Source organism: Myotis lucifugus, unplaced genomic scaffold (assembly GCF_000147115.1).
Source record: "Myotis lucifugus unplaced genomic scaffold, Myoluc2.0 scaffold_83, whole genome shotgun sequence".
Taxonomy (NCBI): domain Eukaryota; kingdom Metazoa; phylum Chordata; class Mammalia; order Chiroptera; family Vespertilionidae; genus Myotis; species Myotis lucifugus.
In genome coordinates this window covers 1,161,843-1,178,331 of record NW_005871131.1, presented here as the reverse complement: position 1 = coordinate 1,178,331, position 16,489 = coordinate 1,161,843, and the positions used below count along the sequence as shown (strand labels likewise).

Sequence of the window (16,489 nt, the reverse complement as noted above, 5' to 3'; positions counted from 1 at the left end):
AGAGGCAGGTGGGGCTGCAGAAGGAACGCCGAGTGGGCGAGGGCCTGCATGGACCCATCCGTGGGAATGTAAACTGCTGTCACTTGGCATAGTACCTGTATTTCTAAAGGGCATGCTCTTTGACCCAGAAAAACCCTTTTGAATGAGCTCTCCCACAAGAACGTGAACGTGTGGGCTGACACAGGTGCACGCCTTTGTGGGGATCAGCGATGGCTACGTGCAGACTGCGGCAGAACCTTGGGTTCAAATCCCAGCTTTGCCACTTGACAGTCATGGGACCCTGGGAAGCTCCCAAACCTCTTCATGCTTCAGTTTCCTCACCTGTCAAGTCCTAGTCTCACAGAGCTGCTGAGGAACAATGGGTTAATGCAGCCCCAGCCCTTAAAGCGGTGTCTGACAGGGGAGCACTTGACAAATGTGAGATGTTAGTCTGTGTTCTTTCATTCAACAGATAACATGTGACAAATACTGCCCTAGGTGCCAGCACAATGAAGAGCAGAAACAGACCCCGTTCCTGCCCCCATGGTGCACAGTCTCACGGCACAGAAGACGGCCAGACGGTCACACCAACAAGGCTAAAACTGCAACCCTGACAACTCCCACAAAGCGGAGGTCCATGTGCTACATACAGTCCATCGGGACAGCTTTTACTGTGGCAAATTATTAATAGTAGCCAAGGCGTTGTCTTAAAAATATGGAAAGCTGTCTATGGCTCACGGTTCAGAGCCAGCTGTGCTGGGCGATCTGGTGGGACCAGGGGGCCAGCTGTGCTGGGCGATCTCCTGGTGGGACAGGGGGCCAGCTGTGCTGGGCGATCTCCTGGTGGGACAGGGGGCCAGCTGTGCTGGGTGATCTCCTGGTGTGACCAGGGGGCCAGCTGTGCTGGGTGATCTCCTGGTGGGACAGGGGGCCAGCTGTGCTGGGCGATCTCCTGGTGGGGCAGGGGGCCAGCTGTGCTGGGCGATCTCCTGGTGGGACAGGGGGCCAGCTGTGCTGGGCGATCTCCTGGTGGGACAGGGGGCCAGCTGTCTGTGTAAAATCTTGTGTCCTTATTCCTTCTGGGAACAAATGAGATCAGAAAGAGCAGGCCCCCACTGCCAAGTCTGGCTCCCTCTCAGAAGAGGGGCAAGAGAATGTTATTTCTTGCCTTACATACTTTGATATTATATGGATTCCTTACAGTGGGTAAATATTTCTTTTGTAATTCAAATACATTAAAAGCAGAAAAAACAACCCTGACTGGGACTCGGTGAACCTGGCAGGAGTGCCTCCTCCTCCCCGTCTCCAGCGGGGTGACCACCCTCCACTTCGTCTCCCTCCAGCTCTTAGGAGGCTACACACTGCTCCCAGGACCACCCAGGGGAGCCGGTGTCTCCCGCGACCCCAGCGCCCGGCCCTCCCCGGCCAGCCGCTCTGGAGGACAGCCGCCTGGACCCCTGTCTGCCACATGCAGCTCTAACTGCTGCTGTTTGCGTTACAGCTTTTAATTGAAGGTTTTTCACTTGGAACTTGTGCCCTGAGGTAGTTTTCTTGAGATGAAAGCCGTTTCAGGAATCAAATTTTGAAGACATAACCCTTTGAAATAGGACCAGAAAATGTCCATGCTGTGTGCTTGCAAACAGCTACCCCATCACTCTTGTCTGCCCAGCCTCAAGTCAGACACCACAGTAAAAGTCATTGGGGTGGCAGGTGCGGAAGGGAGGCGACGGCCATGGCCACCTGTGCCCCGAGGCCCGAGGGGCAGGGTCCCAGGGGAGGCGGACAGGGGCGGCGCTCACAGCCTCTGCCTGGGCCCCTGATGAAGACTCAGGCTCTCCTTGTGCTCAGAGGTGGCGCTTCGGGCATCCCCGCCCTGCCTTGGAGCATCAGTATCGCCTCTCACGGGGATTGTCGATCACTCATAGCTCCCACCATGAACTGGCCTGGATTTCTGGCCCCAACTTCAGAATGAGCTCCTTTAAAACCATTTCATTATTTTTAATGCCATTTTTTAAGACTAATCACTGACAATGAGAAGAGTTTAAAATAGAATTTTAGGCTTTCAGATTTTAATGGCCCTAGAAAAACCCCATTGTTCACTCGGAAGCAGCTGCATACGTCTAAAAAATCGCTTGGAGATTTGGCAGGGTTTCTTACGGAATTTGAAGCTCAGCAAAAAGTTAAATTATCCTTGAAAATTTCCCAAATGCTCAGGAACTAACTTCCAAGGAAATTTTGCCCATTCAATTAATTGTGCGATACCAGCTTTCTAACAGCAAATGTATGGGGCTGACATTTTAGGTAAGTGGCCCGTGAACGCAGGAAGCCAGGGCCACAGCCCGGCAGCCACCACACGGCCCTGGAGGGACTGCCTGCCTCTCCGTTATCTTCTTTCAAGGTTCAGCCTAGACCAGTGTGCTCCTCAGTGGGGGTGGGGCTGGGGGTGGGGGGCACTCAGGAGTTCCCAGCCTGGCTTTACATGCAACCTCCAGGAGACTGTACATAAAGCCGCGTCACATCGAGTCCCATCACTGACCAACTAATCAGCGAGGGGGTGGGGGCGGCATCGGGAAGCATTCGAGCTCCCAGGGGGTTGTCACGTACAGCCAGAGTTGTACCACGATGCAGAAAATTACATTTAGAAGATCAGAAAGAAAAGATAATACGCGCACATGTCCAAACATGTCCTCTGACAGAAGCATCGACCCACTAGATGGGCTTTGGGAGCCAGAAAGCTGTGCCATGGTATCTCGAAAGTGACCAGGTCAAGTTTGTTCTCCATCACAACTTGGGAACCTTATGGTTTCTAAATAGCACAGTGTAGGGACTTGGTCCTAAAACGGGTCCTCACCCTGAGGCTGGGCAGAGGTCCAGTAGCATCTGCAAAAATAACTCTGTTTCGGTCAAGTTCTACTGCAGTCTGATGGCAAGAGCAGCAGCACGGACCTACAGCTGTGGTGGCTCCTTCCAGCTATCGAACCTTTAACCCTCATGGCAACCCTATGGGCGAATATCTTGACCCCCTTCTTGCAGACAAGGAAATGGGGCTCAGAGACGTTGGGTAATGTGCCCAACACTCAAGTCCAAAATCCAAGTCACAAAACTTAGCCGCAGCCAGCTCCAGGGAAGGGGCGTCAGAATGACCTCCAGCCCAGCGCCCCCTCCGTGGGCTCGTGACTCCTGCTGTTATTAATGGCCTCCTCTCCGCCCCTTTGCTCCCCTCAACTGAGCTGGGCCATAGGAAGGACTTCTCACACTGTCACCTAATTCCTCAGTGTCTGGGGAATCCCATCCAGTCCCCACCTGAGAAGGGCAGTTGGTGAAGTCAGCATCCTAAAGCGTGTGGACAAGGTCAGGAGCCCTATGTGGCATCCCCTCCCCTTCCCCAGATATAAGGCAGGAGCAGGCTGGCGTGTGAGGTGTGTGGGCATGGATCTGACACACCCAAAGGGCTCGCTGGCACCGGCCATGCCCACACTTCTCTGCCTGCTACCAGATGGCAGAGACCAGGTCTGGGTGTGCAGGTGGCAAGTCAACCTCTGTTTGTTGGTGAAGAAGACTACATGGGCCTGTTGAAACCCTCTTTCCTGTGGTTTCTGGCTGGGACAAGAGGAAAATGGCTAGTAGCCACAGGAGGTCGCAGGGAAACCCACAGTGATGTTTTTCCAGGTCTGAGCTGCTGGCAATACATTCAGGGAGGCCCACTTCCTCGTCGGGAGGAGAGTGGGGCTGTCTTAAGTCAGTTACACCCCAATGTGTTCCCACAGCCTGGGAGTTATGTCTGCATTTCCAACCCTAATCATCAGGGCTCTGAGCTCTGATGACTCAGGAAAAACTGTGAGCCTCGCTCCACGGGAGACCACAGCACCTGGCAAACGAGGCTGACGAATAACAGGGTGCCCCACGAAGGATGAGCTATTCTGGATCAGACGCCTGCCCAGCTGGCTCCACAGGCAGCGTCACGCATCACTGTGGGCAGCAGGAGCCACCAGGCTGACGATCCTGAGACCCAGTGCAGCTTTAGGGGCCTGGGAGCCCACACTACAAAGTGAACTGTGAGGATCTACAACTTTTGAAGGGCGTTTCTTTCCTTGATTATCTTACTAAGTGATGCATTTAAGGGCTTTCAACTTTTGTAAGCTTCCTCACCTGGTTCATGCCCTTTCCTCAGCCTGAAAAGCGAGGAGGCTCATCCCTCAGAGCTCAGCAGGATCCCCACCTCTTCCACGGAGCCTTCCCTGCATTCCTGTTAGCTGACCCGCTGAGCCCTCTGGCTCCCACAGCAGACTGCTGGCCCTTGATTACGGCGCCAGCTTGTCCACTGCTTTACTCTGAGGCTCCGCTTCCCCGTCTTCCCTCCACGGCAAGGTCTCCAATGGAAGAGGCACTGATCGTGTCATCAGACAGCAGCAGGACACAGGAAATGCTGGGCTCAGTCACAGCGTGGACCCGCAGGACTACCAGAAGGCAATGCCTCAAATCCACGAACATCCCTACTCCCCAATCACAAGCCATAAAAAGGGTCCCACCACAACTGAGGCTGCCAACACTACATGGGTCCCTGTCTCTTTCTGGAGGTGGAGCAATAGAGATGAAAGGTCATCAGCCTGCAAGACCGCCTCGCTCAGCTCTCTACAGGACATGCCTAAGAGAGCAAAGAAAGGAACTCTGCTTAGAAGAAGGAAGGGTGCCTTCAGCATTTTACACACAAGATGCTAGGGGCTGGGCTTAGGAGAAGGGGGCAGCAGCAGCGCTGGGGTTTGGGAATGAAGAGGGAAAGAGCACGGCAGGCATTCCCCAAGCTGCACACAAGTTGCCCGCCACACTGCAGGTGGGAAGGCCCTGGGGACTCAGGCTGGCTCTAACATCTGGGAGTGCTGTGCCGAGGACATGCAGACACTCTTATACCCAATCACCTAGAGGACACCACCACGCTGGGAACTTAAACTCCTGCTTATAAACTCTGACCTCAAATTTGGCAAGCACAGTCAGCACTAGAAATCCCCCTGCAATTTCCTAATCCTTAGGTGGTGAACACCAGGCTCTTCCTTGAGGAGCAGTGGGTGAGACCTGGAGGAAGCAGGGAGGGGGAGGAGAGGAGAGCAGCCTGCACTCCATGGCTCCCCCATTGGCACACAGGATTCACGCGATCATTTGCACCCATGGCAGCAGGAAACCCTCACTCCCCGTGGCATCACAGCCTCAGAGTGCCGGGCTAGAAGTCACCGAATGCCATCTCAGTCAAGAAAAGAATCCCCTCCAGCATGGGCCTCAGCCCCCACACTCCACTGCCTACAGAAGCCGTACAGATTGGCCTCATTCTCCCTGCTTCATGTCTCCCTGACCTGCACACCCTCTGGGTTCCAGCCAAACCAATAGCCCATCGCTTCCTCCTTAAGCCTTAGTTTGCCCACCTCGATGTCCTCCTCATGCTATTGCCATGGCTCAGAATGTTTCCTGACACTGAGCTGTGACAAATCTCAGATCCGACCTTCAAGGCCCAGGTCCAATGCCCACAGCTCTCTCCTACAGCCAGCCCTTCGTCCTCTCAGCCTCCAGCACACCGCCCGCCTCCCTTCCGACCTGTGTCTCTGTCTCCTTGCTGCACCTGTGTGTGTGCAGGCATGGCCTTCCGCAGAAGGAGCACACAGCCTCTCCATCTCAGGAGTCCTCCCAGCATCAGCACCGGCCCTGCTGAATGAAGGAACGACTGCATGACGTCTGAGGGGCTCCGCTCACTGGAGCTCCCTCGGCTGTTTCTGAGAGGTAGTGCCTAGCTTGGTCTCCCAGGCCTCTCGATGGACATACACCTCTGCAATAGGTTGTCGGTCTTTACTACCAACTATTCTAGATCGGAAACAAATCACAAACATCTTAGTCAAATCCACTGCTAAATGTCAGTACGCACTTTACCCGAGGCACGGGTGGCCCAGGAGAGGAAGAGCACGCCTGTGAGAAGAATCTATGGTAAGACTATGTCTATGGTCTTGATAGACATTGACAATGAATTCCACTGGTCGACTGAGCACTGGGCTTTGTTACTGCAGGAAGTGCTGGGGGTGCCTGGTGTCCGTGTGGGAACCCAGAGGGGTGGGCTCCACAGCAGCCACACTGGCTCACATGCCTCCTAACGCTGCCCAGAACTGGCTTCTTCCCAGCCCCGAATGGGCCAAGCATTTGGCTTCCCCTGGCTGGCACAGGTGGGAGCTGCTTCAGGCAACAGAGGGGTAGAGAGGGCCCCTGCTCTCCAAGTTCCAATGACACTGCTCACTAGGGGGAGGGACCACAGCTTTGTCTCCTGTGATGCAGGTGAATGGGCTCTTCCCACACCTGGTCCCGCTCCGAGGGGCTTACTGAATCCCTGAGGCGATGGGTGAGTCTGTCTGACCCTCTGCCACCGTAAAGCCACGTGACCAGAAACAACTCTAAAACCCACCCCTCGGCAGAAATTCAGAGGCAGGTACATGCACTTGTGCTCTCGGACGTGCAGGCAGAGGGAACCGATGGCTGAGGGGCCCTGGGTCTCAGGCCGGGTCACGGGGCAGGAATGCCTGCTGCCGGGCAGCTCCGCATCGCACACGCACTGGTCAGGAGTGGGAAGGCGCTACATACTATTTCGCTTGCTTTCCTCTCCTCCTTCCTCCTCATTCTCGGGATCAATGTCTTCCGCCTGGGTGATCCAGTCCAAGTAGCCCTTCAGGTCCTCTTCCAGCTGCTGCTTCTCCCGCAGTTTCTGGAAATCGCCCCGGGCTTTCGCCTTCTCCCTTTCTTTTGAGAATTCTCTGAGGGGGGCAAGAGAAGAAGCACATGTCAGGACCCCGTGGGGACCCACAGCCGGAGCCGTCTGCCCTGCGGCACCAGGGGCTCGCGGCAGGACACACGGCACGAGTGCAGCCACATAAGCACAGCAATAGGGCCACACACGTGGACAGACAGGACAGTGGCTTCCCAAGCAAGACTGTGAGTGTGAGAGCTGCAGAGACCACCCCACACACATGCACCCGCTCCTAGCAAACTCCCTCCAGGATTCCAGAGATTCCCAAGGAGCCTGGGCCAAAAGGACCATGTGCCGTCAGGGCAGGCCTGACACCTCCCACCCCAGGGGCCTGACTCAGAGCTCAGAGGTGCCCCCTCCCCGTCCCCCCCTCCCCCCCGCCAGCCCCCTCAGATAGCAGGCATCAAACTTCAAAGAGAAAGGACCCGGGAGGGCCAAGGTGTGGTCAGAGAGATCACCAGGTCAGTGTTTCTGCAATAGTTCCAGAAACATAACATTCCTAATGTGTGCGCCCCTCTGTCCCATACAAGAGCCCTGAGAGGCAGAGCGGTCCGGGCTCCCTCCCACCACCCGCAGGTTCCGGAGAGCAGTGGACAGACTCAGGGGAGACCCGCCTCAGCCCCAGTCCCCCATCCCAGCCAGGAAACGGAGCACTGGTGAGGCACCACGGTTTGCTTAACCCCCTGCTAGCCATGATCTGCCCCCAAGTCTTCCTGCTGGAGGTGAGAGGCAGTGCGGTCTGCTGCCCGTCTAGAGGAGCACCTGCCCTGGAAAGGCTTGGCGGACGTGTCCATGTTCCCAACTGGCCGCCTTCACTCCGCCTTCGTGTCTGTACTCCTACATCTATGCACACACACAGAACCCCGCATTGCTCAGCAAGTCTGAGAGTCAGGTGGACGATTACCCACTCTCATATACAAGGAACCATCTGCCTTTCCAGCCGAGAACTGTTCCAGGAGCCAAGTTATGTGAGTTGCGGATTAATAAGTATCATGAAAAAGCTGCTAAGAAAGATGAGGTTCCAGGCAGCGCAGCTTCCGCACACAGACCCCTGGGTTCCGACCGAGGTCACATCTGCCTGCCTCTGCCTTCCTCCCAATCCAAAGCCAGCACATCTCCCTTTCAGGGGCCTCATTAACCCAACCCCAATGACAAAAGGGAAAAGACCTGCTTACAGACAGCCAACCCCCATTCTCTCTCCTCGCCCCCCTCTCCACTCTGGGCTGTCGAGGGCTGAACAGATATGTGAACAGCCAGTGACGCCGGTACTTCAGATTAGTAACTGGCATCCTTGCCACGGCTTCACCCTCTGCCCAGTTAGAAAGGACACACTCATTGCTCATCACCCACTCTTCTGATGCTCCAGAACCTCTGCTTGGCTCTGTGGGGGCTGGTCCATCCCCATGGTCACCCTCAGGGAAGCGAGGAGGGCAGGACTGTGCTGCCTCCTGGGCCCGGATCCCAGAGGAGCGCCCTCCAGGGGTCAGCAGGAGAGCAAAGGCGGTGAAGACCCTGAGATGGTGTCTGCACTCCCCGCTCAGGGGCCTCTCCTCCCGGGGAAGAATACCTTGTGTCTCAGAAAAGAAGGTGCAAACCATACCCTGAGAAAGGACCCGGGAGGGCCCAGGTGTGGTCAGAGAGATACAGGATGTGCGGAACTCGGTCCTGGGTAGATTCACCAAATTCATGTGAACTTCGGAAAAGCCGCACCCAATCCAGAATCACATCCCTGAACAAGAGGAGGCCCTGGAGCGTCATGTGTCAACATGAAAACATATTATGTAATGTTTTCTTAAGCACACTGTAAGGAACAAGCATGTGGGCCTTCAAACCCATTCTTACCCAGAGCATCCAAGTACAGATCTCTGGGCATGTTCTGGTTCTGAACTTAGAGCATTAAGCATGCACGATTACATACAAACACCATATTCTTATTTCGGTTACATATCCGACCTGAGTTCTTGAAAAAAAAATGACCAAGATAGTGAAAGAGTTATCCTGGATCTCTTACTCTTTGAGGCAGCATGGAAGGACCTGGAGAGTATTATACTAAGTGAAATATGCCAGTCAGAGAAAGAGAAGTATCACATGATCTCACTCATATGTGGAATCCAATGAACAAAATAGATCCAGAGACACAGAAGCATGGAACAGACTGGCAAATCTCAGAGGGAAGGTGGGGGTGGGGAGGTGGATGGGGAGAGAATAACTGGGGAACTTATATGCATATATCCATAGCCCAAGGACATAGACAATAGTGTGGTGAAGGCCTGGGAGGCGTGGATGTGGAGAGGGTTCATGGGGGGGAAAAAGAGGCAACTCTAATACTTTCAACAATAAAGATAAATTTAAAAAAACAGTTACCCTGAAATGTAAGGGAGGTTTGCTTTAATATCATATTTTATAAAGTTTTCTTGCATTAGGAATACAGAAACCCCTCTCTAACAAGCTGCATCACTGTTGCCCATTTTTGGTTGTTGGGGCGTGGAAAAGCATGCATGAGTAAATTTACTATGACAAAAATTTCTGAGAATGAAAAAGACTGCCGGGTCCTGACTTATGGCCCCTTTATTTTAAATAATAATAGTCACTGTTACAAAAGTTCATATAACAAAACATTCACAGTTCTGAAGGGCCGAATACTTAGCAGGCATCAACATTCACTGATCTGGACAGAACTAAGATGTACTGGGCATGAACCTCCCCCTGCCGGCTATGAGGCAGGTGGAGGAGGAGGTGTGGGAATAAACCGGCTGCCCCCTCAGTCCTCCCAGACCACACTGGGCGCTGTGTCTGAAGGCCCGGATGGAGAGCCAGCTCGTCCGCTTTTCTGAGCTTCAGTCTCCTCACGTGCAAAGCAGACACAAGACCTGCTCTACTGGTTCACAAGGATTAAAGAAAACATTCAATGAGATGATTCTGTGGCACTCACAAAACCCTGTACAAATGTGGAGTTCAAATGTATAATATTTAGTTGTGGAATCTGGGCCTAAAAGGGGCGATTGGAGGAGCTCTCTCAAATACCAAAGGGAGGGAAACTGCCAACAGCTCTGCCTGGGCTCTAAGCCATATGACCCTTGCAGAACTGAGAAGCACGAAAGGACACATAAGATCCAGGGCTCAGAGGACGTGGAGGAGCCCCTAGGTGCCCGTCCACCCTGTACTGCCCTCACTCAGTGGAAATAACTCAGCCCCATCACAACAGACCTGCCATTCCAGAAAGTCTCACCTGATTCCAGGGACTTCTGTCTGAACCTCACACAAAAGTTTTCCCTTTTGTGTAAGAATGCATCGTTTTAGAAGCCTATTACTAAGGGATAAAATAACAGTCACTATTACAAAAGTTGATTTGACAAAGCTATTGGTAGAAACCATCAGACTCTTACAAGTGACTAGAGATCTGACAACTCACGTGTGATAGAAGCCTACTTGTTCCAGATCCGAATTCTGTTTATGGTGCAATCCAATGAAGAAAGATATAAGGAGGGGCTGGACCAAAAAGCACACAGCATGCTACCCTTTGCATACAAGACAGAGGAAATACGGAAACATGCATATGTTACTACGGGATGTTCCTGAGGATAAAGCAGAAAATAAGGGACAGGGACAAATGGAGTAGAGGGGATAAGTAGGAGTGGCAGTTCTAAGTATAGCTGTTGTTTTTATAGTTTTGACTTTTAGAATCATGTTAATGTTATATACGTTAAAATGTTTTGAACAGGTATGAGATGGACAGAAAATACCCCTAAAGCAGAAGCAAATTAAGAGACAAATGCATCTGCCCTAGCTGGTTTGGCTCAGTGGAAAGAGCGCCGGCCTGCGGACTGAAGGGTCCGGGGTTCGATTCCAGTCAAGGGCACATGCCTGGGTTGTGGGCTCGATCCCCAGTAGGGGGCGTGGAGGAGGCAGACAATCAATGATTCTCTCTCATCATTGATGTTTCTCTCTCTCCCTCTCACCCTCTCACCCTCCCTCCCCTCCCTTCCTCTGAAATCAATAAAAATATTTATAAAAAGGCAAATGCATCTAATTGTATTTCTTTTTTTAAAAAAATATATTTTATTGATTTTTTTACAGAGAGGAAGGGAGAGGGACAGAGAGCCAGAACCATCGATGAGAGAGAAACATCGATCAGCCGCCTCCTGCACACCCCCCACCGGGGATGTGCCCACAACCAAGGCACATGCCCCCGACTGGAATCGAACCCGGGACCCCCCAGTCCGTAGGCCGACACTCCATCCACTGAGCCAAACCGGTCAGGGCTCTAATTATATTTCAAGTGAAACCATTGCCACACTGAAGGAGAAAGACAAAAGTAATCAAGTAGCTTATGATCATTTGACTGGCACTCAGTCTCGGGCAGGAGGACCAGGGTGAGGGAAGAACTGTCAGTAAGTGCTGAACTCTTTTTAGGACGTTTGCTGGGTTTGGGAAGCAATATGGTCAAAACAATGCTGACGTTATTTCAGATGTATTACAGGACCTGACAAATGAATAAATGTGTCAATGTGGTTGGGAGCCAGGGTTCTCACTGTGGAAGGAGGGATACAGAAATGTGGGAGAAAACCCTCTGGGATGGACTGGAACTGGAGGTATTGGTGTGAATTGATGATCTCTAAATATAAAGGATGCATTTGTGTATGCAAATGCACATATTTCCTCTGTCTATTTAAAGGACCTAGAACCAAAGATACTCAGCAGTTATGAGCACAACGGGCACCCAGATCTTGGTCTCTAATACCGTTTCCTATGAAAAGGAATCAGTAGTCTTTGGTGAAACGGCTGATTCAGGGGCAGGATAGGTACAAGACAAAACAAGTAAAGAAGGTCTTTTAAAAAACACACCCGAAAAATTAAATAAAAACATGATGAGGGCATGCCATAAGGATACAGGAGCCAAAGCAGTGCCTCTCACTGGCCAAATCTGTGATTGTTTGCCCCCCAAAAGTTATTAACTAAGGGTAGTAATGAATTATAAAATATTTTTGAAAATCAGTCCACACTCTTATAGATGGCAAATAAAAAGCACACGAGATAAATCACTAATAAGTGAATTCAAATAAAGGATAGATGTGCTATTCTTATAGCTGTTCACTGTGCTATTATAACATTTCTGTAGTTTGAAACACAACACAATTTTAAGGGTTTGGAAACTGTAACCATGGTAAACAAATGCAAATTTGCATTTTATGTATTCATTTCCGCTCACCAGCCAGATGGCAGGCTCCTTGCGGGAATGGACAATGTTGTCCATTTCTTAGGTTTTTCTTTCCATGTCTCCGGCTCCCCCAGGAGGCCCCCCCTTTAAGCAGCCATGCAGGAAGTCTGGGTACAAAACAAATGCACACAACAGAACAAGCCTATCCTTGCGAGGCCAGAATGCATCAGGACAGCAAGCCCACAGCTCTGAGATCTCCCAGGAGCATGAAATGAGTGTGACGGAGCCAGACATGCCGTCTGGAGCAGCCTCCGCCACCAGCCTGCCATTCTCTCTTATCATTTACAGGCCTCACGGGGCGGTGGATTGGCTGTCTCCAGGTTGTTAGAAAATCTTCCCTCCAGGTCCATGTACTTTGGAAGGAGCAATTTCTCAGGGAGGACTCTCCCTGCCAGCTGGATGACTACCAAGCGCCTTATGGGGCAGGTCCGCCCACACCTCGTCCACCGAAGCGCCTGACGAAGTCGGGGCCAGAGCATGTCATCGGCTTTGCTTCTCTCTTGGCTTCTGGTTTCTACTGCAGACCTGACTTCATCCTGGTGCTGTCCTGCTCAGGATGCCTCGTGGCTCCTCCCCGCCGCCCTCAAGAATCAAGGTCAAATGCTTCAGGCTGGCACGCGGCCGTCTAGCTTCTCTCACAGGACATGCCAGCTTGCTTTCCCCTTCCTATAAACGTACACCTTGTATTTTGGCTTCACTCTTCTCGATTCCTCAACGCTCTGAGCCTCCGTCCACAGAATGCCATCCACCTGAACAGCCGTCTTCCATCTTTAATTCCAGCTCATCTTCCAAGACCCAGCTTTCTGTGGCTACCCCATCCAGAGTCCTGCCCCCCGCGAATCACCAGGGAACTCTGCTCACCCAATGCCAAGACACGGATATGTGTGTGTGCCCTCTCCCCGCTGGCCTCCACGGTGTGATATCCAGAGCAGAGCCCAGCACGATGCCTCACCCCCACCCTCCCTGGAGAGGGCCCGCTGTGAGGGAGGGGCTGTTCTTACCCTCATGGTACAGACACTGAGGAAACTGAGGCTCTGGGAGGTTGGTCACACCATCCCGTCTAGCTCCTGAATGACCCTCCTAAGGACCTCAACACGGGCACATCGGAGGCAGAGGAAGGAGAGGGCAGAGTATGAAGGGATGAGTTTCAAAAACAGGCCTTAAATCCCAAACTAAGATATTGGGGTTGCTTCCCTGTAGGCAATGAGGAACCAACAGAAGTTTGATAGGAGAGAGTCCTTATCAGCTTTGTTTTGCAGGAGTTACTTGGGAAGATGAGATCAGAATAAGGAGATAATGGTGGTGAGGAGGCCAGAAGGCATTCAGTAAACAATGAGTGAGATTGGGCAGATTCAACGTCAATAAAAATGCAAGGTGACAGTAACATGGTTCTGATAAAATTCCCATCTTTCTTACACTATAATTCGGAGAAGCCCCTGGGAGGCCTGCCACTGCTGATCCCCAAACACCCCCACTCTCTGGGCAGTTTCACCTCCACCCCTTTTTGTGCTGGTGCCCGAGGTCTGGCACCCCCAGTGCTGTCACCCCAGTTAACACGGACCTTCCTGCAGGGCCGGATGGTGCCCACCTGCCATGCGGACATCCCTTGCCTACCTGCTCAGGAAAGAAAGTGGGGTAGGCGGGAGGCAGAGGAAGGGCAAACAGGAGGTCAGATGGAAAAGAGAAGGGCCCTGAGACATACCCACCTGAGCCCACCGCCACCTTAGACAGTCCTTCACGAGAGACTCCGCCAGCCCTGGGCCCCACCCGTCAACCCACGGCAGCCACAGCAGGATCTGGGCTTTCGCTGCTAGGGGCTGACCTGGTTTCCTGTGGGAGAGCCCATCTGGGCCACGGCCCCTCACTCTAGTAATAACAGAAACGAACCTCTCATGTATTTCAACCTTTATCTGGAGCCCTCAACCCGTCTTTGCATGCACTGTCCCACAGGCCCCTGGCGACCTCGGTGTGGCACAAGCAGGAGGAGGACTTTCTCTCCGTCTCACAAAGACCAAGACTGGGGTTCTACCAGGTACTGCGCTGTGCCCCGCACACATGTGCCCCGCACACAGGGACCCCAGGGCTCCTAACCATTGCTCTTTCCACAGGATGCCAACTCATCTGTCTCCTGGCTCAGGAGATGCACAGAGTGGACGCTATTGGTCAGGATCAGGAAGAGAGGGCGGGGCGGAATGCACTGCTTACCCCACATCCCATCTTCTTCCACAGCCCAACACAGGCTCAGAGAAAGGTGACAGCACCCTCTCTGCTCATCTCCCCATGAGACACCGCCCGGGAAAGACTCTCTGTGCCTGGACCCAGCCAGCCTTCCTCCTTGGGAGCCCCTATTCACCCCCAGCAGCTGGGCACATGCAGAGAACTCCCCAAACCCTGACATTGTCCGAATTTCTGGGCTCTGACATCCTGCTCTCTGGGAACCCTGGCTCATCAGCACTGCTGGGGAGAGCACCGAGCCTGAAGCCAGCCACTGCACTCAAAGGCAGTGCAGGGCCACGGATGCCACAGATGCCGAAGGATGACCCACCATTTGCTCTGGAATGTGTTAGTTCTCGGATGCCCCATAAAATAAAGGGGCCACTGGAAATCATGCTGATTTAGAGATAGTGCTTTTTTCTTGGATTGCAATGCTCTTTGTTCTAACCCAACCCACACAAATAAAATTTAGACAAATTAAATACTTTGAAATATATACACACGCAGAAAACAAACACAAACAAGCATAAAACCAATAGTGAACAAGGCCAACAGAATCACTAGGTCCCAGATTTCAGGCAAAACAGAGGAATTAGAAATTCACTCCCCCCTCCCCCCCAAAAAAGAAAACAACAAAAAGGCAGCATTTATAAAAAGGTAAAAAGTAGGGGGGAGTTGAAGAGTAACCCACAAATTTTTTATCATTAGAGGCCAGTCTTCCTTAGACCTAAATTATTTCCTCTACACAGACATAAAGGAAAGAAAACAGATGAAAAAGTAGTTTGGTTCAAAAAATATTTTCATATTTAAACCTAATTTTTTTGGAAAGCATGTAAGTTCAGTTTCTGTTCAAGAAACTATGTGTTTTTAAAAATCAACAATAAAGTGTGATGTTTCACAATAAAAATAAATTTAAATTGGTGGCACTGATTCAGTTCAAAGGTCATCCAAATCATTGGCTTTGCTCCAGTTTTCCCTCAATCAACCACAAAAAGCCAAGATTAGCCAAAGTATGTTCTTGTTCTCTCTACGTGAGACAAATAGGCCAGGATGGGGGCAGTGGCCTTGGGACGCAGCTCTCCATCAACAAGATCCACTCCTTTGCAGGGAAGATCCAGGGAGGGGCAGAGCGCTAACCTGTGAGAGCATCCTTCAAGGGCAAGCTAGGCATTGGCCGCCAAGTAGAGGGGAGTCACTGGTTGGCAAAAGGGACAAGAGAAAATGAAGGACCCTTGTTTACATAGTAAATATGTTAAGGAGCATTTTTAACAATCTTATTTCTAATCATGAGAACACAGTTTAACTATTCTTTAGGAACTCATTACTGAACTAAACCCCATGGTGCATCCTTCCATGAAAATGCGGTGCCTCCTACTTTGTCGGTTTGCAAAGGTTTGGGTGTCCTGAGCTTTTCTCAAAACAACCCCCCCCCTTGCATGTCCTTGACTGCGTTTGTTGACATACAAGTCTCTGAAGATGCATTAAATAGCGAACAGTTTCCATCTTTGGGGAAGATGAGCCATTTTCAAAGTAGGTGACTCCTAGATTTTAATGACTAGGTTGAGTTGTCCGCTGTGAACGGCAGATGAGCGGGCTGGGTGCACGTGGCACTTACCCTATGGCACAGGAACGGGGATGGGGACGGAGTGAACAAATGCACCAGCTGTCTGGTGCTCGTTGACCGCCCCTGGACCTTTTGGACCACTTGTCCTCGCACTCTGTACCCCAGCCGCCCTGAAGTTCACTCATTCTCTCCAAGGCACAGAGCTCTCTTGTAGCTCTAGGCCACTGTGTCGTTCCCTAAGCCTCAATTGCCCTTCAACGACCCCACTTGTCTGAGTCGGCCTATAAGGACATTTCTCCAATGTCCTTACTAATAAGAGTCTCCTAGATAAGAGTCCCACTTGTGTAGAATTCATTTCATAGCCCTGAAATTTTAAGTTAATATTCTCTTTACCACACTAGACTGGAAGGTCTGTAAAGGAGGGGCTGTGTCTGTCTTATCTTTGTATATTGGTTCCTTATCACAAACCCTGGCTATTAGTAGTTGCTGGATAAGAATAGGCTAAGTAAATTTAACAGATAGAACCATAGGCTCATGGTCATGTCAGAGACCTGGACAGGATGCTCTGCGTTACATGTATTGGATCACAAATGCCCATGTAATTTTCTATCGCCTAAAATTGTCACTAAGAAACAAAAAGAAAGACAGCCAGAATCCTGTACAAGTGTAAAAAAGTCATGCATGGGAATCAACTACCTCTTGCTTCTTAGACTGAAGCACACCTTTCCTTTGCCGTTCC

The 16,489-nt window shown here is 51.5% G+C and overlaps 1 protein-coding gene across 1 annotated transcript in view; it reads right to left on the bottom strand.

Moving 5' to 3' along the window:
- The window catches only part of CACNA1D (calcium voltage-gated channel subunit alpha1 D), a 289,303-nt gene that overhangs the window by 97,676 nt on the left and 175,138 nt on the right, over positions 1–16,489 (bottom strand). The window contains 1 exon segment of the mRNA XM_023755748.1: positions 6,592–6,761. Coding sequence (XP_023611516.1) covers positions 6,592–6,761 — 170 coding nt within the window.